Consider the following 27,423-nt stretch of genomic DNA (forward strand, 5'->3'; position numbering starts at 1 on the left):
CTAAGGGCTTTAAACTCCCTTTCTCAACCCAACACACAATCTTGCCTTCCCACAGGCTTTCAGACCAGTTTACTTATTCATACAACAGTTTTTCTGCCAGAAGGCATGAAATATGTATTGCAGCAAGGAACACGACTAGCCACCAGGAGTCAACAAAGAAAAACCGGATTGGTTGGAAAAACATTCCTCCCCTATCTTGTCCTTGGTTTCCCAGCAACTCTTTTAAATGTTTCATTGAAAGTGATCTAATCCACTCAACCTGACTGTTGACGACAACTTGAACTAATTACGAAAGCTAACTAGATCCACGAGCAAGAAGGACCTTCACAATCCTTTCCCTTGCACCATGCGCAAGACGAGAAGGTGAGCATGGAAAGACAGAGAAAGTTTCCTGAGCTTTCCTGAAGGTCCGATTAACTCAAAGACAAAGGCCACCCAGAGTGGGAAGAAAACCATTTTTTTTAACAACTTCATGCAAATACTTTGCTCTTCTGCCCTGGTCTGTGTCCCAGCTGAAATGTTAGGCACCTTTACAACCCCAAATTTGCAATGTGGTCTCAATGTAAAAAGGACTACACAAAAATATAGATATTTGGGGAAATAACGTATGGAAAAAACCCAACGGATAGGGAAATGCCTTAGAAAGATAAATATCTCTTTTGTGCAGAAGTTGGATGCGATGGAGATCCGAACACTTAAGGTTATGCTCACAGCCAAGAAAGGGGCTGATTTATTCTTCTTTAGGACTATCTAATCTTCATTTCTCTTAACTAATTTCCTAAGACGATGGCGGTCTCTTCCATCATCTCCTACTCAGGGACCCCAAGCAGAAAAGAGAATTTATTGGGGGGGGGGGGGAAATGCCCTCTCTTTCTGTGTTCCTCATCCAGAAAGCAGCATGTTGAGAGCCACATTGGCCAAGATCTGAGAGGTGTGGGAATGACAACAGACAATGCCCCTGTGAGAGATGAAAAATATGGGCTCAGTTTGAGATGTCTTGTAGCTGTCAGAATGACAAGAAGACAATCCCGGATTAAACAAAAGTGGAGAAGGGTTCATTGTAGGCTTTCTTTTTCCTTTTTTCTTTGCAAGGCAGTGAGGTTATTTTACAAGAAGAGTTTGCATCTCCACCCCACCTTTCTGCATGTAAGGAGGCAGCCTCTTCTTGTAAAACAGCCAGACTTCCGTGCATTAAGAACAAGCTTAGATGATTGTATGGTGTGTTTGGTAGAGTTCCAAGCCTGGAAGAGAGGCTTCCAAACACTCGACTCCATGGAATTGCAGCCTGGGACCCGCTTCTCCTTACAGACAAAAGAGGAGTGATTAGGGAGACATTTCGCCCTAATTAGCCTGGGACAAGCAACATAGGAGAAGGAACTCCATGCGGGTCAATCTGTTTGGAGGAGACGCACAGCATTGACCAGGATAGTTTTTCCACAGACCGGAGTGTGAATGGTTTTGTGTGCTGCCTGCATCCCCCAGATGAGGTTTTGCTTGTTGGTGCTGGCCGGTTGCTGGCATGCTGCGGCCTGGCACCGATCCACAGACCAGGGGTTGGGGACCCCTGCCCTAGAATATGTTCACCCATTCGTCTTCTTCTCACAAGGACACACGCTTGTCCTTTTAGTAGGAATTTTGTGTAGACCAGGAAGCTAAATGAGACTCTGAAGCAGGATTTCCCTAGCCTTGTTGAATTCTGTGACGGATGTTATGGGCCATAAAAGCCTTCGCTTGCCTCCCGTTGAACTTCTGCAGCTACGCGAGTGGCCACAGTGCAGATTAAACCTTTTACTTAACTCATGAGCTCTGCAATCTCTCCCATGACTAATCTGTTTAACTAATGAATTACTTTCTGGCTACCATATTAGATTTCCAATGCATGCACATCATTAAGGAAGTAAGTGCTTGACAGAACCCTTAAAAAAAATACAAATACAGGAGATTAGAAACAGGGCTCAGGTAGGATTAACTAAGCCCCCTCCCACCCCAGCCCACCCCACTTCTCTTCCAATTGCTGGAAATCCTTTAAAAGGGTTTCCACTGCTGGGTGGGTGAGGAGCTGAATTAATGATCTGGTTAAAAGAAGGAGGCAGGGCTTTTAAGCAATGTTTAGCTCCCAGTCAGATCCTAGAATCACAGAGCGCGCTAAAGGAAAAAAGGGGGAACAAATTCAATAATTTGAGCTAGCATTGATGGGCAGGTGGCATTCGCTCGCGGATGCCACTTTTGGAGTTTCTTCTGGGAAAGAGAGAAGGAGGTGATCCTCTTGATCAGGGGTCACTAAACGTGGCAGCTTTAAGACTGGTGGACCCCAACTCCCAGAATTGCCCAGCCAGCATGGAAAATTCTGGGAGTTGAAGTCCACAAGTCTTAAAGTCACCACGTTTGGAGATGCCTGGTCTTGAATATGGGGTCTGATTTCCACCTAGGATGGCCGTTTGGGTGAACCAGCTGCCTCCTCGCACTCCTGTCCCTTTAACTTGGCTGAGGAACCGACCGGGGGTCCTGTGGGGACGGCCCTCCCTCCCTCCCTCCCTCCCTAAGGCAGACTTCCAAGCCTCACTTAGGACTCCCCGCAAGGTATGGAGGTTCTGCCGTTCCCGTTTCTCAGCCTCACTTGACAAAAAGCAATTTTATTTCAAGTGGCTTAAATGCCAGGCTAGATTAGATCAATTACCATCTCCCCCCCCCCCCGAAGGGGAAGGAAGAATCGGGAGAGACGTTCAGGAGATGCGGCTACCAGAAACTTCTCTTTCTGGAGAACGGAAGCTAATTCCCCTTTTGGGGGGGGGGGAAATGGCCTCGCCCCCTTCCCGTCTTTTCTTTCATTGCCTTTGCCCAGAAATCCACCGTGTCCATTTTTGCATTAATCTGCGTGTCGGCTTAAAGGAGGACATCTACAGAAAAACTCGCAGTTTATCTGGATCCGGGAAGACTTGGGGAGTGGAAATGCAAACCACCCTCTTAGTGGGATCAGTTTCGCAAGCGGCCTCCGAGATCCAAGACAAAGAGAAAAACTCAGTTTGATTCAGAGGATTTAATAAAGATTTATGAGGTCTGCAAGTTGTCCTGCAAGAAGGAAAGAAAGCCCCAAATCCAAATATTTTGGCCTTTGCAGGAAAGGAATTCCAAACCTCAGACCGTTGGCTTTCTCTTTTCTGCACTGTTTCCAAAAAGGAAGAAGCGGGGGTGGGGGGTGGGGGTGGGATTCAGCATCACGGCTTGCTCTTTGCAGCCTGTTGAGACAATAACTTTGGTCGACCAGCAGGGAGATCAAAAGCCACCCTGGTTCCCGTTGTTGACTCTTCCAACTTCCAGGGCGCTGGAGACGTTTAATCGAGCAGGGGGGCCACAGAGATCCCTTTGGCCAAGCCGAGAAAGAGACTTTTATGGAGATTCTTTCTGGCAAGGGCTGCTTGGTGGCGGGTGGGACAAAGAGGAAGTTGATGCCGTGCCAGAACAGAGGGTTCCTTGGTTCAAGCAGCCCATCGGTCACAGAGGAGGTCAAGGAAAGATTGGAAAAGTCAACAGGGGACGGAGAAGGACCTGTTGAGGAATGAACTTCGTAGAATGACAGAATTGGAAGGGACCTTGGAGGTCATCTAGTCCAACTCCCTGCTTGAGCAGGAGAGTCTATACCATTTCAGACAAATGGCTGTCCGGTCTCTTCTTAAAAACCTCCAGTGACGAAGCACCCACCACTTCTGAAGGCCCAGAAGCAACCCAGAATGGTTGTTACTTCACTTAACAGAAACCTTCCTTAATTTTTCTGGAGTCTCCATGCTATAAATAAATAAGCAGCCACGGAAAATCAGACCGGTTTTAGAAAGCATGGACTCAGCCACCAGAAACGTATAGCTATCCATTTCTGTTTCATATTTCATTTCAATAACCCACGATTAGTATTTGTAAGCATGTGATGGATCCTCAAATGAAGGGAGGCCTGATCTGAAGGAGAAGGAAGGGAGGGAGGAAAGATATGAGGTCCTAAGGTGATCTCGAGGACCTGACGAAGAATAGGCTGTTTTCACAACTTCTACTAAGAGTAAAGAAGCTGGTATGATCTGAGAGATCTATTTGCAATTAATCTGAGCTGATAAGCCTGAGCTGGAAGGATCTGGCTGGGATCTGTGTTAGATAACCCCCTCTGCTCTTGGACCCCCTTCCTGGACTGGCACCTCCTTTCACCCAAACCATCAAGGCCCCAGGGAGCAATCTTGCATTCTAAACCGGCGGGCGGCATTCCCGTAGAAGCCTGTGCCATGCCTAGGACCGGGTTGATGATAGAGCTGTCACCACTGCTGAGCCACCTTGTCCTTGGTTGATGGCTGCAATCCATCACAATTGGATCAAAGCATAAAGGATGAGAGTCACACGTGAGCAGTTGCATCTCAAGGCCCTGGCTTGCCAAGTAAAATTCTCCATTTCCACAACCTCCTTCTTCCTTCTCATTTGCTGAATTAAATTAAGCCAGATTACATTACATTTCATTAATTCAATTTGGCCCTGCCCAACTCTAAACTAACTCTGAGCGATGTCCTATGGAACCAGACAGAGTAGAAAATACAACACAATCATTTTGAAAGAAATGGAAGAACAGTTGCTTCCTTTGGAGAAATCGGCAGGTGGGCCGGAAGGAAAGATTCGGCTTTCTGGCATTTGGTGCCTCCAAAGACTTAGCCTGCTCAAGGGCCTGAGGGCAAACATCTCAGGCTTGTGCATCCCGCAGCCCACTCCCCAAAGAAAAGCAGCGGGGATCAAGGTGGGAAAAATAACAGCGGATGAGTTCAATACCCCTGTCCATCTCTGAGCTTGTGCAAAAGTCTTGTGTTAAGTAGACATTTGGTTGTGGGAGGCTGCACAGAAGCTGTTTTGGAGCGACCACATGAGGACTCCTAGCCAGAGACTAATTATTGGATCGTTAACCTCACATGAAGCTCAGTGAAAAGGAATTCTGATTTTTGAGAAATGTCCCACTTGCCTTTCCGGGGAGTGTGGGATTCATATATGCACCAGTTCCCCGCTCTTATTTCAGCCCCACAATAGCCCTATGCGGAGGGTCTTCTGTGAGAGAAGAGACAGGACCAGCATCCTCCACCCAGCTTCTGAAGGTAAGGGTGGACTTCAGCCAGGTCTCCTGTAACTTCTTCCCTTCTTGCACAGACACTTTGCCTTCTTGTGCCTTCTCTCCCCCAACTGGCTTTGCCTTCAGTGCGGTCTTCAGAAGACCCAGACTGGTTGGTTACTCGAGACAGCGCTATCCCATCATTCACCCTCTGATGGGTTGGCCTCACCCCTGCACCTCATCCAGGAAAGACAAACGGATGGGAAACTGAGCGGCAGATATCCGAAGACTGAAGAAGGGAGGAAGATTTCACCTCAGGTGAATTGCAACTCTCTCCCGAAACTCCAGACCACCGGAAGGGCAGCTTTGTCCAGCCACAATGAAGCAGCTGTGCTTCAGGGATGACTCATCCCCTTCCAGCCAGCTGTCCTTCATGAGATGCCAGCAGCTGGGACATGGTGTCTTCACCTTTGGGACGTGCTCTTTAATACCAGTGTTCCCAACCTTAGTGTGAACAGTCTGGATTTCTCTTCCCCTGAAATTTTTAAAAATATGAAAGTCTTCTCAGACCCAGGAAACGCAAATGATTTATTTTCCTCCGTAAGAAGTTATGAAAGATTCTTCTGGAACAGTTGCTGATCTTGACACACAATTGTGAGGTGGAGACACTAATCAAAAGAGGAACGACTGCATGGATTATCTTTGATTAGTTTAATATGCCTGAGATCCATAGAACTATTTCCAAATCTCACATTTTTCTCAGGCCAGGTGCCCCTCAAAACTAGGATCTGGGGATATGTGAATCAACGTATTCAAGGACCAGAGGGCTGATTCAAGTTGGGTTTGCAGGTCACACTAACCATGTTTCACTGAACAAACTGCAGTCAGTTGGGTTTGCAGCACATGCAAAGCCAAAAATAAGCCAACACATGACGAGCCCTGTTAGGCCAATCCCCATTCAGTTGGGTTCAAGGTAAAGTTGTTATATTCTTGACACCGCCCAACACAACCAAGAGTGCTTGATCCTCCTCTTAAGCAAGACTAAGAATATGTGGGCTCTTTATGTAGGAGATCAGACAATGGACTCTCCTGAGTTTGGCTAGCCAAGCCAACAAACCTCCTTACCTGTTCATGATACTCAATGCCCATGCTCAGCGTGTTGATGAGGATGGCGATCATGATGCCACGGTTGAAATACTTGCTCTCCACGATCCGTTTTAGCTTGTTGCCAAAGGCCTTCCAGACCTTGGTTAGCTTGTTCCCCTCCTTGGCTGGCTTCCTTTTCTTCTTTTTCTTGTTCCTCTGCTGCTGGATCTGGTCCCGTAAGTCTCCATGTTTTACATCCTGGGTGAACTCGTAGACCCCATTGTTGTCCTCTCCTGACTCATAGCTGTCTGCCTCGCTGAACTCAAACTCAGGATCCTCAAGGATGCTGGCGCAGAATGGGCAGTTTTGCAGCTCACAGCTCAAGGTGTTGGCTTGAGGTCCAGGCAAGGGACACGGCACGTTCAAGCCAGACAGAACGCTGGAGGTCCGGCAGAGGCCTGCAAGGTAAAGAGAACGTTATGAACTTGAGGACATGGGTAGGTCCAACAGAAACCAAATATGTCTACAAGGACAGCTACCAATTTAGTAAGGAGCAACCCTATGAAGTGCCTTTGGTTCATCTTAGAATTTAAATTTAAACATCTACCTTGGGGGGTTTGGTCTTCTAGACTCTACTCGGTGCCAAGCCCATGATAGTGGAGGATAGACAATGGCATATTGTTCTGATGACTGTGGAGGTTAGTGGCTTTCAAATATTTGGAGTAAGTAGTAGAAACTCCAGATTCAGAGGTGATCTGGGGTTGTGGGATTGAGCCTGGACAAGACCTTCAACTGTACCAGCAGAGATCTTCTACTGGGCTTTTATTCCTAACCTCTTTTGATCTCTGCTCTGGATGCTAAGTCTAAATTAGGCCATCGAAGCCATTTTTCTTACCGCGTTCTCCCACCAGATGATGGAGCTTCCCATAACAATCTGCATTTAGATGAGCTGGGCTGCTGACCATGGGCATGGGAGAGGTCACCTCACTGCCCTCGTTTTTCTTCCCTTTGGTCAAGGGAGGGACACTGGCTTTGTTTGCCGGAGAAGGCAAGATGGTGGGGTAGTTCATGCTGCCACGATTGGCAGCTTTGCTACCTGCAGCAATGCTGGAAGACTTGCATTTCACCGAGGTCCCTTCCACGTGGCAGTCGGCATGGTAAATACTGTGGATGGACTCCGTATCTGCAGCTCCACCACCTGGGTGGCTGGGCGAAGGTAGAGGAAGCATCAGTTGGCCTCCAGGCTTTATGACGTCCAGCTCCAGGTCACAAATCCCTGGGTTGGACCTTGGCCCTTGGGGGCTCCCGTTGCCGATGTGGTAGTGGTGGTGGTGGTGATGGTGGTGGTGGTGGATCAAATGATGGATGGACGTGATGCGTCGCTTGCTGCTCTGCTGGCCCGGACCGTTGTCTCCACCACTGTTGGGGTTGACTTTCTTCCGCCGCTTGCTCTGCCAGTTGTTGTACAGGCGCAAGGTCCGCCGTTTGACTTTCCTGAAAATGTGGCAAATGTATTTGAGGAGCTCTTCATAGCAGCTTCCCGGTTCGGAGAAGCTGGCGATTGTGCTGTCGTTGGAGAGGTAGCGGGCTCGCTGCTCTTGCATCAGCTGGTTCTCCCGCTGTTTGGTTTCAGAAAACTGTGTTGCTATCACAACCAGGCACAGGTTAATCATGAAGAAAGAACCGACCTGGGAGAGCCGAAAGAAGACAGAGAGCAATTGAAGACCGAGGCGAGTGGCCGTGCTCGCCCCACACCCATCGAAGGACACGTGGCTGCGCCGGCACACACCGTGCACAGCTTGGCTAAAGTTAACCTCGGTCCGCTCTTCATGACCGGGTGTGTTGGGATGACCTAACAGGAATGGGCAAACAAGGATATAGAGTGACCCAAGGAAAGTGCCTGTGGAGATTCTCCTCAAGGTCTCGGTTGTCACAAAGATGCCTTGTTAAATTTTGCCTTGAAGATATTTCGCTTCTCATCCAAGAAGCTTCGGAACTGAAGAAGCTTCTTTGAATGAGAAGTGAAATCTCTTCAATGAAAAACAAAGAAAGTCCAGTTGCCTTTTGGAAAAGCACTTTTGGGACATCCGGGAAAAGCAGCTTGAGTGAACTCAACCAATGTAGCCATAACAGCAACTTTTTCCTTCTTCCTGAAACGGAAATTTTAAGGAGGTTCAACTGCTGGTACTCTGGAAAGCATCACCGGAACAGTCACAACCGACTCTCCTTTTCATTAACTTTTCTTAAAGGAATCGAAAATGTATTTAGGACCAAGGGAACTTTGAAGAGGTCCGTGCTGGCTGAGGATTTCTGGGAGCTGCCCACAAAGTTGCCAAGGTTGAACATCCCTGATTTAGACTGAGGAGTGTTAGAAGTTGATAGTCAGCGGAAAAGGGCTGTCATGAGGGGTACTTGTACAACAGTAGTGGGGATTCAATCATATGGCCATTGGTTTTCTTGCCCTTCCTCAGACACACCTGAGCTAGTTCAAGAGGCTAATCCAGGACCTGATTTTTGCCTGCACTTCAGAGTCCCGATCCTCTCTACTGCAACACGACCCATCCTCCTTAAATAGTCTGAAATCAGCCCCCCCCAATTGGCTCCTATTCCTACCCCTAATATATCCCAGAAGTCAAATAAATGTGGCCTCCCCCATTGCCAGAATGTCACTCTATCTCATCAGATTAAGATCTTTGCATCTTGTTGGTCCTCCTCAGAAGTTGCTCCATTCTCCTTTTGGAACTGTGGTGCCCACCCCAGGAGACAGGCCTCCAAGGAGGGCCTGGCCAAGGGAGGACTAGGGGAAAATAGGCCCTTTTCTGGACAAACGTGCTGGGATATGTGGAGCCAGGAGGCGTCTGAGACGCTGCCAGGAAAGTCCCGCTTGCTTCTCTCTCTCTCTCTCTTGTGCTGCTCCTCTGATGTGAAAGAACTTCCCTCTTAGCTTCTTAATGTAAACCACCATGACGGAAAGCTTAATGCAGACATAATGTGTCTGTGTGTCTGTCTGTGTGTGTGTGTGTGTGTGTGTGTGTGTGTGTGTGTGTGTATGTTATTACTAGTGGAAGTTGTTAATGGCCCACTTGGCATCTTTTACATGGGCTGGAACCTTGGATGTGCTTCAAACAAGCTGCTACCACTCAAAGTGTTGAGAGTAGACTTTCAGGAATTACAACATTTGTCCATTGAGGACTGTACTGTGCACGTCTTGGTTGTGGGAAACCTGGTTTTGGAATTTGGGGATGGGCTAGCAGTGAGGACATTTAGACTTGGGAGAGGCTTGCAGCTTTCCACAGCCACAGCAGATGTTACGTGGAGATCATTTACCTGGACAGAAAAGGTGGTTAAAAAAAAAGTACAGTCATTGCCACCATCTTGAATTTTGGATTGCCCCAACCCTGCAGAAGCCCTCCTCTCAAACGATCCTTTGCCTGGCCCGTCATCCTGGTGAGATCCCCTCTGTTAAGAACCACAGTGTTAATCTGAGGTGACAACACCACCCCCATACTTACTATTATAAGTAGTATAAAATATATAAAATTGTAAAAAGAGTGTGCGTCCATAACATAATACATGATGTCAACCCATCCTTCCAGGGTTATAACCTGCAGGGGAAGCAGAGATGAGATAAATGCGTTAAGAGCATCACCAGGAACAAGTTGAGAAGCAGAAAACCCAGGAAGTGTGTGGATATTTCCTCCCCTTGTCTCTTCTGGATTCTTCTCCTTTCTGTTCTTTCAACTGCTCTCTCTCTCCCCCCCCTTCCCTCACCCACCCTTCAACATTTATTCAGCTCACAAGAGTCCTTGTGAGCACCCAGGGCTGGAGAACACAAATAACACAACTCCATCACCCTCAAGTGAAGGAAAGCAGAACTTTGCCAAAGATGGATGGGTGGATCATTTCCTCCCCTGGTTGTTTTGGTGGGCATTTGAGCTGGCAGCAGAGGCTGAAGGGGAAACAAGGACCAGGATCTCTCTGGCTAGTGTGTGGAAGCGAAAGCTTTCAAGCCTGCGATTCACAAAGTCTCAGGATGGTCATAATTTATCCCCCCTCCTTTTTCTGAGAATGTGTCTTCCACCAAGGCCAGTCCTGGGTTTCAGATCTGATCTCCGTTGCCGAGTCCATAAATGGCCTGAAATACACCGTGAAGGCTTCCTTTTCAGCTGCTCAGCAGCGTGCATTAAAGTTGTGTAATTGTCCTTGCTGCTGCCACCGTTAAATGTCTGAACAAGGGGAAGGATGTTTTAATTACACGGCGAAGCCACGGCACACTGCTTAAGCTTCCCATCGTCTTTTTGCTACAGAAGAAAAGAACCAGAGACTTACTTAACGCCACAAGAAGCGAGTTGTGCTGGAACCTGCAACTGGGCATATCTGAAGGTTGTGGTGAAACAGTCAGGATGGGGCCACAATGGTGCATGTACATAAAAGCAGGCGAAGCATCAGTTGCAACATTGTGACCACCATCTTGATTTTTTTTCAGTCCTATTTTGCAGACACCCTACTTTGCACCCTACTTAACACCATCCTTGTGCTGATGCAGCCTGGTTGCACAAAGGTTGGAAGATGGTCTGTCTAAATGCTAATAGTGGGGAGGAGACCCACAGAGAAGAATGTGCTCCGTGTTTTTTCCTTGCGGGCTGCCCCAGAAACATCGGATTAGCCACAATTGGAAACAAGATGCTATACTATGTCATTATTTTCATTGATTCGTGGCCTCCTCATCCATTGGACCTTTCCTGGTAACCCATTAACACCTCCCTTATCAACCCTCAAATAGCAGAGCCCTGTATGCTTTCTTGGAAGTCAGTAACAATGACCCCCAAACCCCTCAAAGTGGGGAGTTAATTCGAAATAATGTCTAATAATGTGAGTTTTAAAACAAGGGCGGCCTGGGAGTGACATGTAAGAGAGAGAAGAGGCTGGAGGTGTCTCAGCCTCCATCACATCAAAGTCCTTCTGCCTTGCTGCAAAATAAAAAATATGGAACCCAGCCAGTTGCCCGTCTCCTGTCTTGGCACCTCAACTTGGGAGCAGCTGGGCACCCACAAAGCGTCCTCCTCCTCCTCCTCCTCTGCAGAGCTGTGCTGGGAATCCAGAGCTGGGAGGCATCTTGTAAGGGAAACCGAGGTGCCGCTGGCACGTCTTGGTCCCATGCCAGGGTTTCCCTTCTGTCACCATCCCTCGTCTTCCTAGGATGGGTTTCTTGTCACTCTGCTGGAACAGCTGCAGAAACAGGTGGCTGCTTCTCTCCAGGCACTCCGAAGAAGGACCAGCTGAGGGAGCCCCAGAATACTGGAGACAGAGAAGGTTTCCTTGTAGGAAGAGAACCTCAGAATGGAATTCGGGGAAAGCAAATACGTGGGAATAAGACTCTGTGCCAGGGTTCCCATCCGTTATTCTTTCATGCATGGGGCTATACCCCATTCCAGGAGAAAAAAATATATATAGAGAGAATCAGGCGTACAGGATCTGTTTTGTGGCCTGCAGAAATTCTTCTTCCTACATGGTGGGCCTGGTGGTGCTAACAGAGATGCAATCTAGACCTCGTTTCAGTTCCCGCTGGAATGTGATTTATGGGCTCTCTTCTCACCAAACACTTTGCAGGTCAAGGTGGAAGGGGGAGTTGCATTTCTACAAAACACTTAGCTTTGTTGCAATTACTCTGGTTTGGTCTTTCTTTTCAGGGATTAGCTGGCTGTTGGTGAGTTTGACATCAGGTGCAAATCACGCTGAGCAAAGGCAGCATCTGGGCTGGCCAGAGGTTTGCAAGTGGTGCAGTGCTGTGACCTCTTAAAATGATACATGGGTTTGTGTGATCCTCTCATGAATAAAAGAGATGCTTCCGCCGCTTATAGCCCCCCTCCCCCGGTTTTTCCTTTTGCTTTGAGGAAATCCAGTCACACTTGGAAAGTGGCAACGTTCTCCTGCAGGACATGCCAAGTCAACTCCCAGTTTGGCCTGGAAGTCAAGAAAGGAAACTGTCTCCTCTGGGAGACATGAAAGAATTCCCATTGGAAGAATTATTCTCTTTCATCTCTTCAAGGCTTATTATTTTACTCTCTAAAACACTTCTAATTTTCTGGTTCTAGATCAGGACACATTTTTTCAAAAGGCAAATATCTGACTTCCTTCCTTCCTTCCTTCCTTCCTTCCTTCCTTCCTTCCTTCCTTCCTTCCTTCCTTCCTTCCTTCCTTCCTTCCTTCCTTCCTTCCTTGAATTTTCTCCAAATAAACCATCATCCCAACATTGGAATGAAGCTGCTGAGAAACTGGCCTCTCCATCTCTTGGCCTGTCAAAAAGCCCAACAAAAGAAGCAGATCCGGGTGGTTCTAAGAATGAGATGACTTCCCTAAACTAAAAATGGTGGCCAAACTCTTCGTTTTCTTGATGAAAACTGGTGCAGCAGGGATCCCTCCTGTTTCTCTGTCCATAGAAGCCTAAGAGATGATTTGCCCAGAAACTTCACAGCCCAAAAAATGTTGATCAACTGCAATTGTAGTAATGGAAAATAAATTGTTCTTCGTTACATATTCATGAGGCTTGATTTATCATGCTAATTAGCTCCAGCATTTGCTGCGCTGTAGCAGGCAGGAAAATGGAATTCATGGTTTTGTGGTGGTGAGCGCATAAATCCAGCAACCCAGTCCTGGAGATTGGATGGTGGAAAACAAGAAGCCGAGATTTGAAACTGTTTTCAGCAACAACCAAGAACTGGACAAATAGCACTTGGCAATATTTCTGCCCCCAGCTGAAATTCATCATGTAAAAAACCAGAGCCGCTGCCTCGGGCTCAGAGAGGCAGCCAAGAGATAAGATACTAAAGCCATAAGACTTGAGGTAGCTGCCATAACTTTGCCCCGTTTGCAAACGAAGGAAAAAGGGCACCAAAGAGGAAATACATGGTAAGAAGAGTAAATTTTGGATATCGTTAGGGAAGGTGCTTGATTTCATTCTGAACTCTTGAGTTGTCATAAAAGCTAGGCTGATTTAGTCCACTGAGTTGCTGTAAGGATTAGAGCAATATTCCCCAGTCTTGGCTACTTACCGACGTGTGGACTTCAACTCCCAGAATTCCCCAATGGAAGCTGAACTCCGCACGTCTGAAAGTTGCCAAGGCTGAGAAACCCTGGATTAGAGGGCGAAGCAGATGTCCTTCGAACACTCAAAGGGTTTTGCATAATTGGTAAGCGTGAGAGCCTCCAAGGGCTGACTGGCAGCAGTTGGCCAAACAGCCAGCATGTGGGCTCTCTGTGGCTACTCATTTCCCCATCTCCTTTGCCAGGCAAGAAGCTGGCAGATCCGAAACTCTGCTTACAAGATCAAGGAAGCAAGATGGGGGAAGAAAAAGAGAATTATCCAAGACAAGAGCAAAGCCAAGCAGATAATTCTTTGGATGGAGGATCAGCCCTCCTGGAGGGAAGGGAATGGCAGGAATTCTCTTCCCATAACATTCTGGAGTTCCTGCAAATTCCCCACCACCACCACCACCCTCTTTCTGCCGAAATGCAAGAAAGTGGGCTGTAAGAAGGAGGAGCTTTCCTTCTGCTGTTGATCTGGAGCCTGAATCAAATCAGATTATTGCTGAATTTCTCATCTCATCGTTTCTGGGAGCTCTGCGTCCGTCCCTCAAAGCAACTGGAGGAATTTTCTACACACTGCCGAAACAGCAAGACATTGTTGGGGCATTGCCTTGTTCCCACAAATGGTGGGGCAGAGAACCATGCCCTACTCCCAAAAAACCAAGAAGCAGTTTTGCATATCTTGAACTAAACCTTCATTGCTCCCAAGGTGGCTGCATTTGAGAGCCACAAAGATTTGCAGGCATGATGCCTCCTGGAATAAAATGAACCTTTGGGGAATTGTGTGTTATTCTGAAAGGGAATTTGCTTGAAATACGCAGGAGGGAGAACCACAGGATCACAGAAAGAACATTGCATTCCAAAGAGCCATTTTGTCGGAAGACATCTCCCCTTGATAGCTCCATCAAGGCCCACTGAAGAGGCCTCCCTGGCCTTCTCTTGGCCATCTGCAGGGTGGAATGCCATCCCTGCTGATAGAACCAATCTGCTGGTGAGGACTCAAGGCAGCCTCGCAGAGAAAAACGTGTACGCAGAGAGAGAAGACACTCATCACCCTTCTCTTTCCTGAAGCTGTTGGGGGAAGAGGGCCTAGAAAATTAAATCCCAAATAATATTAAAGCTGCTGTCAGCAGCAGGCAGAGTTCACGGCAGGATTTTGTTTGATAATTTCTTTCGACAGAAGGAAGCTAAACTCCCTGCCTTGGGGGCTGAACTTCATTGTAAAGTCCAACTAACAGCTTCTTCGGAACCGTCCAGCTGTGTTCTGAGGATGCTCCTGAGAGTGTGCAGAGCATAAACTCTTGGGCTGGAAGGGGAAAGATGGAACTTATTCCTACGAGGCAAGAATCCTGCAGCGTTAAGATTCAGCGACTGCAGTGCCAACTGGTAGAACTCCAGAACGTCATGCCAGCAGCCTGGTTGATGTGCTGAATGCTTCATTTACCTCTTTATTTACTCCTGCCAACCACTGACATCGTAATATAATGAGGTGGGCAATGCACCTTGCGGAGGGGGTCAACCATAAGCTGCGTCCCAGCCAGTTCCTGCCTCCGTAGCCTCTTTGAAGGATCTGAAATATTTCACTGTTAATTTAGGTCCCATCTTCTCTCTTTCACTCCATAAGATAATTGCTTCTCATCATTTGTACCGGGATCTGCTTTTATAATGAATCACGGCTGAGAGCCCATTATACCATAAATGAACAGCAACAGTCTATGATTCGGAGGATGGCAGAAGGGATGATTAGAGCCTCCAAAACACCCCTGGGATTTCCCCACCACCACCTCTTTTAGCCTTTTTCCAAGGCTGCAGTTCAATCTTTGGGGTCCTGACAGGGTCTGCTTTGGGGTTCCCTCATGGATTCCTTGGTGCTCTCTGATCTTGGCTGTTTTCTTGCAGACGTTCATTCTGTCGTTGATGATGTTCCCTACATGAAATGTCCACAAGAAAACAACCAAACTCAGAGAGCACCAGGGACCCCACAATCCTCCTCCTCCTCCTCCCTACAAACCCCCTACCCTTCCATTCCCTAGCTGGGTCATGAAACCTCTGCAAGAAAACATTTCTCATCAGATTATTTTAGTTACTTGTGTACTGCTGCAACTTGCATGGGTTCCTGTTAGTTTGCAAGAATAACAGAGGAACTAAACCTATTTTGCTTTGCCCTCGTAGGCCAGAGGCAGCAAGTGGGATGTGTTGTTCAGCAGCATCAACCATCCTTGAGGATAATTCCACATCCCGGCAGCTGGTCATCTCAAACCCTCTGTTGCGATCCACAAAAGAAGTCTCCTTACCTGAAAAATAGCTATCCAAGCATAGCCAATATTATCAAAATTAATAGCTCCGTTGTGTGGGTTTAAGTCCCCCGTCCTGCAAACATTGTAATATTGGTTCCAGTTTATGCAGGTGTTGCGACTGCCCAAGTCCAGCGAGTCCAAATGTGGATTGTAAGCATCCATGGTTAAAGTACAGTCCATCTTGTATTCCTTCCGGTTTGGGATGCTGGAGCACTTCTGCATGCCGTTATCCCGGAGGGATGAACAGATGAACGGGTTCTCCTCCCCCTCTTCTGGCCTGTAGTATTTATGCAGGAAAGTCAGGTTGTGTGTCCTTGAGAAGAAGGAGAAGGGATTAAAAAAATAAATAAAGAGATGGTTAAGACAGATAAGATTTCAGTGCCTAAAACATGGATTCCTGCCGGATGTAGATATGAAATTAGAGTTCAGCCAAGTGGGAAAAATGCAAAAATGCAGGGGGGGGGGAAGGGAGGAGAAACCAGTGCACAGCCAATGTTATCTGAACCAGGTACAAATCAATAATAATAATAATAATAATAATAATAATAATAATAATAATAATAATAATAATAATAATAACAATAATAATAATAATAATAATAATAATAATAATAAAGTCTGCAGGGTGGACATTGCAATACCTGGAGGCAGCAGAAGAAAAGAGAAAAAATAGAACAGAGCCGGAAGGGACTTCTAGTCCAGCCCCCCGCTCAAGCAGGAGACCCTGCACCATTTCGGACAAGTGGCTGTCCAGTCTTTTCTCAAAACCTCCAGGGATGGAGCACTCACAACCTCTGGAGGCAAGCCGTTCTACTGTTGGGAAGTTCCTCCTTAATTCCAGGTTGCTACTTCTCCTGGATTAGTTTCCATCCATCCTTTCCTTTCCTGCTCTCTGGAGCTTTGGAAAACAAGTCAACTCCCTCCTCTTTATGGCAGCCCCTCACATCCTGGAACACGGCTATCGTGTCGCCCTAAGCCAAACCCAAATCCTGCAACCGTTCTTGCAAATATTAGACCGATTTAGCAAATAGTACATTCTGTGGCAAAAGAAAACAAGGTAGTACCAACAGTGGTAGGCACCTCGGGTGCAATCCCATAATATCTGAAGCATCCCTTGAACATCGCGGGCATTGACAAAATCCCCACGGGTCAATTGCAAATGGCAGCTTGAATTGGAACAGCTTCCATCCTGTGACGATACCTTTAACTCCACTGAACAACCACACCTGCCTATCCCGGTCCCCAGAAGGACTCGATAAGTGGACCAAAATGCCAAATCCAGTTTAAACATCTGGCCAGTGTGCAGCCAAGCATAAAAATGGAAACCAAAAAAGCTGACTGGAAAAAGATCAGGTTTTTGTTTAATAAGGCTCCCTTTCTTTGGGGTTGAAATGCTCACTTAACTCAGAGTAAGAAGATTGCTCACAGTGGGACACATTTGGAATATATATATATATGCATGACTTTGCTCTTTCTCCAGACTGCTCACTACAAATATATGCATTGAGGATTCTTTGGTGGCCCAATTCTCTATAAGCTGTTGCTTGGATTGGAAAGCTGAGCACTGTAGCTTTTCAGAGAAAACAAGAAAATAGGTTTTCAGCTTGGCTGAATTCATGGAAGCCGCCCTCTCTAATCTTGTAGAAAGAATAGACAAGGTAGAGAAGTTTCTTGTGGGGTCTTTGATGCTCTCTGGGCTTGGTGGTTTTCTTGCAGACATTTCATGACCCAACTCTCCACAAACCCTACTCCCTTCTAGCACTGATGAGGTTACCTAGCTGGGCCATGAAACACCTGCAATGAAACAGTGAAGCTCAGAGAGCACCAAGGACACCAGTCCAGCTCCTCTTCCTCCACCACCACCTCCTTCTCCTTTACCACCACCACCTCCTCCTCCTCCCCCTCCTCCCCCTCTCTTCTAGCATCTATAATGTTCCCTAATTGGGTAATGAAATGTCCTCTGCCGCCTCCTCGTCTCTGCAAACTCCATTCTCGTTTAGCGCTGATGATATTACCTAGATCACGAGTGTCAAACTTGCCATGTCACGTGGCATGTCGCGACGTATCGCAACTCTTTTTGTATTGCCAGCAATGGGGTGGGCGCGACTTCAGTATGATGAAACCGGCCCGTAGGCCGGCAGTTTGACACCCCTGACCTACAGTAGATGAATCCTGAAACATCTGCAAGAAAAACCAAGGACCCCACAGTTCAACTGTGAGCTACAAATATTCTCTTCAAGAAGTTTCTTGTCATTACATGGAAGACAAGGAGGAAATGAATGATAGGAAAGGCTAATTCACAGGGCAATGATTAGCCTACGGAATTCACAGTCACAAGAAAGGACAGCCCAGGTGTGAGAGGCTGCCCAAGTGCTGGAATCAAGAGTTTGGCCAATCCAATCTCCAAGAGACCTGGACCTCTTCATGGTCATGTTCAACTCTCTTGGATATCCTTGAACCCTCCCATAAGTTCTTCCTTCCTGAGCTGTGTACTTTTTTATAAAATCTCTCCCTTGGCACAGCTATTAAGGAAAGGACACCCCCCCCCAAAGCCACTTCCGGCTCTTTGGGATGCCAAAACAGCAGGGAAAGAGAAATTAACCAGTGCTGAAGGCTTATCTCAAATCTTTTTTTAATTGCGCTAAGATTGGGTTGGCTGCAAGGCAGAGATAGTGGCAGGTTTTAATTGCTAAGGAGTTGGTGACTTGTTTTCTAACCTTTCCTTTCTTTTGACCAGACCTGGCTTTTAAACTTCAGAAATATGCAGAATTTTTTCGCCACTGGCTGCCCGGTCCTGTGGGGAGGGACCCCTTTTCCTTAGATCCCTTTGTTGCATTTTCTTTCCAAAAGTCATTCCTCTTCTCTTTTGTGGTGCAATATTTGAAACGATTTCTCCATTCCTGGGGCCCTCTCACAAGTCTCCCCCACCTCCCAGGTCCTTCTGAACCCTCTTAGTCTACGTTCAGTCTCAGGCTTCAGGGGCAAAACCTTCATTAGGCATTTGTTGCAGTGCTGAAGGATGCAATAAAATCAGAGTAAACCAGAAATAGCTCCAAATCCAGAACTGCTTCGGATCCTGGTTTCCAGGTCCGGCACAAGGCAATTGGAGTAATTTGTATCCCCATTTCTAGCCTTCAGACACAGTTGATGCTTGTAATAACAGAATAACAGAGTTGGTCATCTAGTCCAACTCCCTCTGAAGCAAGAGACCCTGAGCCTTTTCAGAGCAGTGGCTATCCCATCTCTTCAGCGACGGAGCACCCACAACTTTTGGATGCAATAAATAATAATAACATTGATTGCAAAGTTGGATAGATTGCCTACTTCCATAGATTTAAGGTAGTTTAACCCTCTCTTTTGGGGGACGGGTGGGTGGGTCAATGTGTACATGTGCACATGTACGTACGTGTTTGTGCATTGCCTTCCACATTCTTTCCCTGCTACCTCTATTAGTTGTTTAACTAACTTGAGATGGGTGGCATATAAATGTAATAAATAAAAATAAAATGGTGAGAGGGATAAAGTGAAAGAAGTCCCACTGTTTGGCTGCCTCAACTGATTCCTGGAACCCTCAACAGCTTTGATCCCAGATCCAACATCAGGAACTCTGGTTCTGATCTAGTTGGCAACTTGAATCGTGTTTGTCCTAACCGTGAGAACAATGGAATAGCTTTGCCTTCAGAAGTTCTGTGGGCTTCATCACTGGAGGATTTTAAGAAGAGTCTGGACAGCCATTTATCTGAAATGGTATAGGGTCTCCTGCTTGAAGTGGACTAGAAGACCTCCAAGGTCTCTTTCAGCTCTGCTCTGATTAATTGAAGTGAATCTGCATCACCCTCAGGAGTAATTAACAGTGCTGGGAAATGTCATTCGCTCTACAGGTCAACAGACAAGGATGTTGGACTCAAAATGGCTCTTATCTTTTCTGGGGGCATCTGTGATGCTGACATTCTTGGAGAAGAGCAAGATAAGACAGATGCTGCAACCAGCAGAGGTTTTTGAGGTGTCCCTCACCCTCACCCCCGCCACCATCTCCATGGCAAGATGAATCGTGTTCTAAGCAGCCCCAGCTCTCTCCTCCTCCTCCTCCTCCTCCTCCTCCTCCTCCTCCTCCTCCTCCTCCTCCTCCTCCTCCTCCTCCTCCTCCTGCTTATCAGCAAAAAGCCAACACTACATTAAAGTAGCTATTTGCAGTTGCTTGGTGACCGGCAGAATCAGCTGCCTGCGTCTAGCAACTGTAAGGCTGGCGCGAGAAGAGGGAGGGAGGAGGATGACTTTGGAAAACTTACCTTTGAATTTGGGAATCTAGGAAACACCTGTTCCTCAGTAGCCCAGCCCAGAGCTGGACACCCACGATGCCGAAGATGAAAAAGACAAAGAAACACAAGAGGAGAACGTTGCCTAACATAGGCAGAGTGTCTAGGAGCAGGGTGACAAGAATGCGCATACCTGTGGAGACAGCAGAAAGGGGGTGTCAGAAGGAAGGGCGGCTTTGGCCAAATTGGGACACAGATCCAGCCAGATGAGGCTGCTTCTTCCAGGCAGAACATCTGTAAGGGGCCTTCAGGCAGAGATCAGTTGGTCTTCGTTCATTCTGGGGGCTGGCTGAGGTCTTGGCTAGAGAATACAGACTAGGAGTGGAGTGCTAAGAACAAAACCTCCTTCAGGTCCAGTTAGGGACTCCATGTCCAGATTGCTCTCCTGGCAAGACACGGCAGTGGGTTGTCTTCTTCTGGTTTTTAATCTCTTCACTATAGCTTTCAACTGTGGACATTTTTGATGGACCCCCCATGCAAGGAACCCAACTTATCTTTCTAGCTTTCAGTTACGGTCAGCAAGTTTTCTTGATCCACTTGCTGAACTCATATTCAATGTCTGGTAACTTTACAGACCCTCCCCCTGCAGTTTTCTCTACTGAAGTGCCACTGACATCTAGGTCTAGCCCACACCTTTTGAATTCCCAGATGGTTTCCCTGTGAAATACATAAAACGTTGATGGCCAGCCCATAGCATGGATTCAATAACCCATAGATAGGTCTTTAAATTAGTCCTATGCCTGACATCGCCAGGCAGTGAGCAATCTTAAGGGCCCATTATATGAGGTACGGAGTGCAACAGAACACATTGAGGCAGTGTTTCTCAACCTTGAGAGCATGAAGAAGTGTGGGCTTCAACTCCCAGAATTCTGGGAGTTGAAGTCCACACATCTTCAAGCTCTCAAGGTTGAGAAACACTGCATTAAGCTATTATCAAAAAGAAAACATATTAAGACTTAAACCAGTGGCCATCAGGAGTGGAACAGCTCAGTCCTGAGATCAAATGACCTCAACGTGAACCTGAACTGAAATAATTATTAATCAATACTGTCAGCTTCCCAGCAGATAATGGACTGACGAGAACCATGGAGACTCTCTCTAGGTTCAGGTATTAGCAGAGTCGTTCAGCGGCATCTTCCACCCTGTCTGCTTGGGGGCGGGGGGTGGGCAAAGCATAGACCACCTTCAGCCAGCATAAGACACATACAATTGGTGGGAAGAAGGCAAGGTATCTGCTGCCACAGGCAGAATCCAATTTATATGAAAAAAGTCTTCAGGAAGCTCAGCAAATGTTAAGGCTTTGCTGTGAATTGGGGGATCAAAAAGGATTACGCGGATAACCGATGCTATCTAAAATTCATTATATCCCCACAGTCAGACTGCTGTCGATCTGCTCTGTGGCTGGCTGATCCTTGCAGAGGAGCTAAGTCTCCCATCAAGCGGGGTCTGGAAATAACTTCTTACTTGAAAGGAAACTGTTGGGCTGGATTGAACCCTGGATCTTCCTGACCAACTTTGCCCTAAGCTGCATCCTCGAAGACATCTGGAAGGAAGAGGCTGCTCTGATAAGGAATACAAAGCTGAGCTTCAGGCCTCTGCTAAATAATGACGCATTCTAAGAATTTACATAAACAGAAGGCCGATAACACTGATGCTAATGTGGATATTAGTACTAATATTCTCTTAGATGATTAGAATAAGTTTTGCTCTCCCTTTTGCTAACTCAGAGGAAAACAAAGCAAAACGAATTATCTGGGCCTTGCAAATAAATGCCCTTAACAAACTCAATTTAAGATGGCAAGGAGGTCGGTGGCTTTTACTGCCCCAGAATAAGATAGTTGCATACCCCCAACGCCCATCCTGTAAACCCACATTTCATTCCAGTAATCAAAAGTTGCCCACGCTCCTTGAACACAAGGGTGTCCCAGTAGGGACAGGAGCGCAATAAAAGGACTTCTCAAGCCATCTGGTTATAGTTTGGCATCTTCCACCTTGGGATGGGCTCTCTGAATGATCTCAGAGTGGGAGACAGAGATGGAACAAAGACTACTTAGTCACAGGAAGCCATTTTTAGATTAGAAGAAGAAGCAATGCTTCAAACGTATTTCAGCTTTATAGCTGCAGTCATCAATATCTGAAAATGGACTGAGATTCAGAGTTTCTAAAGGTTACTTAGAAGCTGCTCCAAGATCCCGCTGGGGCTCAGACGTTGCATCCTCCTCAAGGTGACCTTCTAGGTTTGGGAAGAAGCGTTTGTGATCCACCATCAGTGACCTGGCTTGGTCCTGACTTCTAAATCACTCCTGTCCAAATCTACCCTGCCTAAAAAAGAATCTCTGAGCCGCCAGCCGAGGGCCAACAGCCAGGGACTAAAGACGGGTGCCTTTCCCCAAAGAGGTTCCCCCCCAAAGTGAGCTGTACGAGACCTCTCCCTGCCCTTGGATGACACCGTTCGAAGCACAGGCGATCCTCCTGGCCACGACTGGAACCAAAATTTCCATTGCTAATGAGTTGCACCCAATTTTATGACCTTTTCTATGAAGTAGATCACTCTGGTTGTTAAGTGAATCACATAGTCATTAAGAAAATCCAGCATCACCAATTGACTTTGCTTGTTGGAAGCAGACTGGGAAGGTAACCAATGGCAATCAGGTGACCCCAGGGTGCTGCAACCATTGTAAACCACTGCCCATTGCCAAGGGCCTGATTGAGGAACATAGAAATTCTCCCACAGCCTCTCAAGGCCACAACTCACTCTCTCTCTCTCTCTCTCTCTCTCTCTCTCTCTCTCTCTCTCTCTCTCTCTCTCTCTCTCTCTCTCTCTCTCTCTCCTTCTCATTAGTAGATCAGTTCCAACAGCCCCTCTTCCACCCGGGAGAATTTTATCCAAACGTTATTTTCCTTTGCAAGAAATGCCACTCCCAGCGGCCTTCATCAAGAGGACTTAGAACTGGTAGGAAGGGGGGGAACGAAAACTGCTTGGACTGGCACGTCTCACCTCACCAAGGCAACCGGGAGAGATGGCGATCCCCAATAACCAGACTTGGCTGAAAAGCTTTTCAAACAATGCGAGAAAACACCGACGCTGCTTTCCTGGCAAGTCCCTAGCCTGTTTTTCTTCTGTTACATCAGCTCTCCGCAAAATAGGATTTCTGATGAAAAGCAATCAAGGAGCTGGTGTATTAGCATATCAGCTAAGAATCACTCAAAACCAAGTGGGCACAACCAGGAAATGAATTTGACTGGTTGGCTTAGCTTCCAAATTGGATTGAAGGGAAAAACAGCTGGAAGGGGCTTAACGCTCACTTGAACCTCTCCAAGCAGACACACTCAGGATTGGTTTGGCCTCGCAGCTGCAGGGCTGCTGCTGAACGCGTCTTTGTAGAACCAGGAACTGAGTTGGCAATCTTCTTGGGAAATAAGGGAGGAGGACCCCTTTGGGGAGATCCTGGGTGACTTTGTAAGCAGGCATTCCACATGAAACCAAATTGAGGACTGAAGAGTCGTTTGAGCAGAACCCAGTGGGTTACACATAACGCAGAACACCCAGGGTTTGCCCTTCCTGGGGGTTGGGAGATGTCAGGGATGCCAGCTGCCGAGCAGCCCAGCCGGGGACAGTCAGAATGGATGGCCCCTCCAGGCCAAGTGGGCTGCATTCATCTTGTCTCTTTGACATTAATAGTTTTATTAGCTTTTCCAGAGTAATCCATAAAGACAGAAACAAAAATGAAGATGGCCAAGAAAATCATGGTCTTCAAGGTCAATGAATGAGACAGGATGGAAGGAAGGAAGGAAGGGAGGGAGGGAGGGAGGTGGAGATGGCCAAGGATTATGCAGTCTATAGCCCCGAACATCTGGGAGATACCAGGTAACTATAAAGGGTGAAGAGCCTTTATATTAAGTGTCCAGATTAGAGGCCCCTGAATGACCCATGGGGCTGACGTGAAGCTGCTCCTTCAGCTTCTCCACAGAGGGCACTTGAGTTGCCTTGAGGCTTTCTTTGGTGGGTGGGTGGGTGTGTTTATGAATGAAATGAAAGCCTTAAAATCTATATATTCTTTCTCCTGGACTGTTGAAGCTAAGAGAGGCCTGGATTTTGGAGGCTGGTCAGGATTTCACGGGACTGTTGCAAAATGAAGCTCTGCCAGCCAGCCCACCTGTGCCCAAGAAACGGGCTGCAGGATCCAACTCTCCCCATGAACACCCCCCGCCCAAAAGAAGCCCACCCACCAAAAAGGGCAAAAGAGCTTCGACTTACTTGGCACCCTGTTAATGGCTCGTAACGGCCTGAGAACCCGCACAGTCCGGATGGCTGAAAGGCTGACATTATGTCCATCCAGAGAATATTCCATCATGCTGGGAGAGAGAGAAAGAAGGAAAGAAACACAGGAGGTGAGAAAGAGGAGAGGGTTGGGCCCTCTGATTGAAAAAACACAGGCTGAGGCAGTCAAGCCTTAACCAGGTTTCTTATGCCTGCAATATTTTGTGTCAACCTTTGGGAATGTAAAGAGAGGTTGCTTCATTGGACAGATCTTGCTTTCTTTCAGAAAAAAAGTCTTAGGAGCACCAAAAGCAAACTGCAACCATCCTGCCCACCCCTGACTCCAGCACACACTGATCAAAGCTGGGCCTTTCAGCACATCAATCAAGCAAGGAGTGTTTTTCACACTACTGATGGTGTTCCGTAGCTGAGTAATGAAATGTCTGCAAGAAAATAACCCAGGTCAGAGAACATCAAGGACTACACAGTCCCCCTCCTCCTCCTCTACAGAAACCCCACTCCCTTCTAGCACTGATGATGTTACCTAGCTGGGTTGTGAAAGGTCTCAAAGAAAACAACCCAGATCAGGGACCACCCGGGACACCACAAGATGTGTTTTGTCTACTGACCCAGCAATGACAATGAAGAAGTCGAGGCGGTTCCAGGTGTCTCCTAGATAACATTTGTGGCCAAAGATCCCCAGGGCGACCATCTTGATAACCATCTCCACAGCAAAGAAGACGAAGATGAAGTGATCAAATGCCTGGATTTAAAACAAGAAGGCCACACAGGAGAAGAGAAGGAGGATCGTTAGTTCCACCTGAGGCTGACCTGGCCCAGATGCTGCACTTTGACTGAACTGTCTACCTGCCCTAATCCTCAGCCTCCATTTTGCCCTGAGGGTCTTTTACCTTGAAGAACTCTTCCCAGGGCATGCCCTACCTGTAGACCGCTCAAGTCTCAGGAGAAATTGGCATTAGTGGCTGAAGACCAACCCATAAGCTTCAAGAGGTCCAAGTCCACATGAACAAAGCGATGGGTCTCTCTTACCTCCAGGATTGTGCACCTTTCTGTTTGGCACTGGATATCCTGACATGGCTGGAACATCCCCAGGGTGACGCAGTTCAAGAGGATGACCAGCATGCTGACGTGCTCGAACCAGGTGGGAAGGCAGAGTTAAGGAGAACCTGAGAAGGTGCAGCTTCCGGGAGACACAACCGACCTCCGGGGCTTAGAAACCCCCTGGCAATCAAGACCCTGGAATCTGAACCATCTATTTGTCTCTTTTAATATCTTCAGCCAACTAACAAAGATAAGTATAAACACATCCATAAAAAAACAGCTTGAAAAGTATATTGGAGATAAAACTAAGATTCCTTTTCTTTTCCTGCCCAGACATTGAGGGGAAAAAGACATGCAATTTATATTGATGAATAATGTCTGCAGTCCAAGAACTGAGAAATAAAATAAAGGGATAGAAAAGGATAATGGAGAGAAAAGGAGGGCAGAGATTTTATATCATTTAGAATATATTTTTTTCCTCTCTAGGTTAGCTTCAGTTTAGAAAGTACACACTCAGCGGTAAAAGCATAAACAGGAGCATTAAAGAAACCAAAATGATCACAAGAGAAAGCATGAAAAGAGTCATTAAAAAAAATATCAATGCTAGAAAACAAAGCCCAGCCATCGAAAGCACGTTCAGAAGCGACCTCTGGCCACAGCTCTCCTGCCGCTTCTGGATCTGTTGTACTTCAACACGTTTGCTGGTTGGGTACGATGGGAGTTGCAGTACCAGACATCCAGAGAGTATCAGACTTAGGAAAACCAGCTTGGCCAATCACTGCCTTCATCACCAGGTTGCCCACCCCCTTATACCGGACAGAGGACAGGTGGGAAAACATCGCTTGCTTAACCCAAAGGTCCTTTTCCAAAAGACAACTGGACTTCCTTGGTTTTTTTTCCCTTGAAGACTTTTTGCTTCTCATCCAAGAAGCTTCTTCAGTTCTTCTTGGATGAGAAGCGAAATATTTTCAAGGAAAAAAACCAAGGAAGTCCAGTTACCTTTGGGACAACCATGACCGGGATGACCGAGAATCTCCACAGTCGTTGCTTGCTTAAGTTCTCAAAACACCTGCGGAGGTCAACAGGTTTCTTCCAAAATGGTGCAGCTGCAAAAATGACAGCGTGCAAGACAAGTAGGGTTTGGGGCAACATCCCCAAGACCACATTTGGAGTACTGCAACCAGCTTTGGTCACCACGATGTAAAAAAGATGTTGAGATTCTGGAAAGAGTACAGAGAAGAGCAAGAAAGATGATTATTCTGTACCTAAGACAACTTGAGGTGGAGACACTTTCTGAAAGGGTTGAGATACAGCTGCAGGAAGGAAGGCTGGGATGCAGCTGGAGGGAAGGTTTTCCAAAGGGACTTAAAGGGAAGGGGGGATTGGATGTAAGTGCCCCCACCTGAATTCACACATGTTCATTTGCAAATGGAGGAAGGGGAAGGGTTTGCACTGGAAGCTGAAGCCCTTTTGCGAACACTCCACTTTCCCATTATTCAAATCACCCAACTACAAAAAAGTGGGCTATTTGCTAAGTGCTGGAAACTGCAGGGAAGAAAATGAGGAAAAATGACATAAAGCGGAATTCCCATCAGGCAAGCTGCATTTAATTATGCAACAGTGGTGGTTAAGGAACCCTTTAAAAAAAAGCAGAAATTGGATGAATTAAAAGTCATTTTAGTAGCGAGGGACATACACACATACACGCCCGCAAAAATGAAACAAAAATAAAAAGCAGCTCCCGGAGTGCGTTTGGATAAAAGCTGCAATGTTTTGAGCACTGCTTCCGGGGAAAGTGTTTTTTCAAGGGGAGAAATCTTGCAAGAACACACCCTTTTGCCCTTTCAAAGCCGACTTTTTAAGGAGCTTCTTTGTCTTTCACTTAAATCCCAATCTTCTCCACATCAGGGGAGCCATAATAAGAATCAAAAGCACCAACAAATCTGAGGCATGAAAAGAAGCAAGCAGGCTGAATATAGAGATATTTTTTTTCACATCTGCTCAGGTAAAGAAATATGTTTTTACTTGATGTCAAAATGAAAGTAACACCAGCCTCTGTGGCAGATGTGTTTTTCTGGAGGACGCTGCATACAGGGGGGGCCATCAGGAAAAAATCTTTTTTCTTTTTTGCACATTTCTGTCAGAAAGAGAGAACCTCATCCTCCCAAAAAAGAACCTGCTTTGAAGATCTGAAGCAGATCCACATGTACCCTTTGCTCACCCTGGATCAAGAGAACCAACATCTACGCT

General features: G+C 46.8%; 1 protein-coding gene across 1 annotated transcript in view; it reads right to left on the bottom strand.

Annotated features, from left to right (window-relative positions):
* The window catches only part of CACNA1H (calcium voltage-gated channel subunit alpha1 H), a gene marked incomplete at its 3' end in the record, with an annotated part of 118,737 nt that overhangs the window by 32,927 nt on the left and 58,387 nt on the right, over positions 1-27,423 (bottom strand). Inside the window, 8 exon segments of the mRNA XM_083372558.1 lie at positions 6,191-6,609; positions 7,047-7,839; positions 9,664-9,756; positions 15,532-15,847; positions 19,824-19,983; positions 24,109-24,206; positions 24,741-24,874; positions 25,162-25,255. Coding sequence (XP_083228684.1) covers positions 6,191-6,609; positions 7,047-7,839; positions 9,664-9,756; positions 15,532-15,847; positions 19,824-19,983; positions 24,109-24,206; positions 24,741-24,874; positions 25,162-25,255 — 2,107 coding nt within the window.

The sequence above is a fragment of the Vipera ursinii genome, assembly GCF_947247035.1.
Source record: "Vipera ursinii genome assembly, chromosome: 13".
Classification (NCBI taxonomy): domain Eukaryota; kingdom Metazoa; phylum Chordata; class Lepidosauria; order Squamata; family Viperidae; genus Vipera; species Vipera ursinii.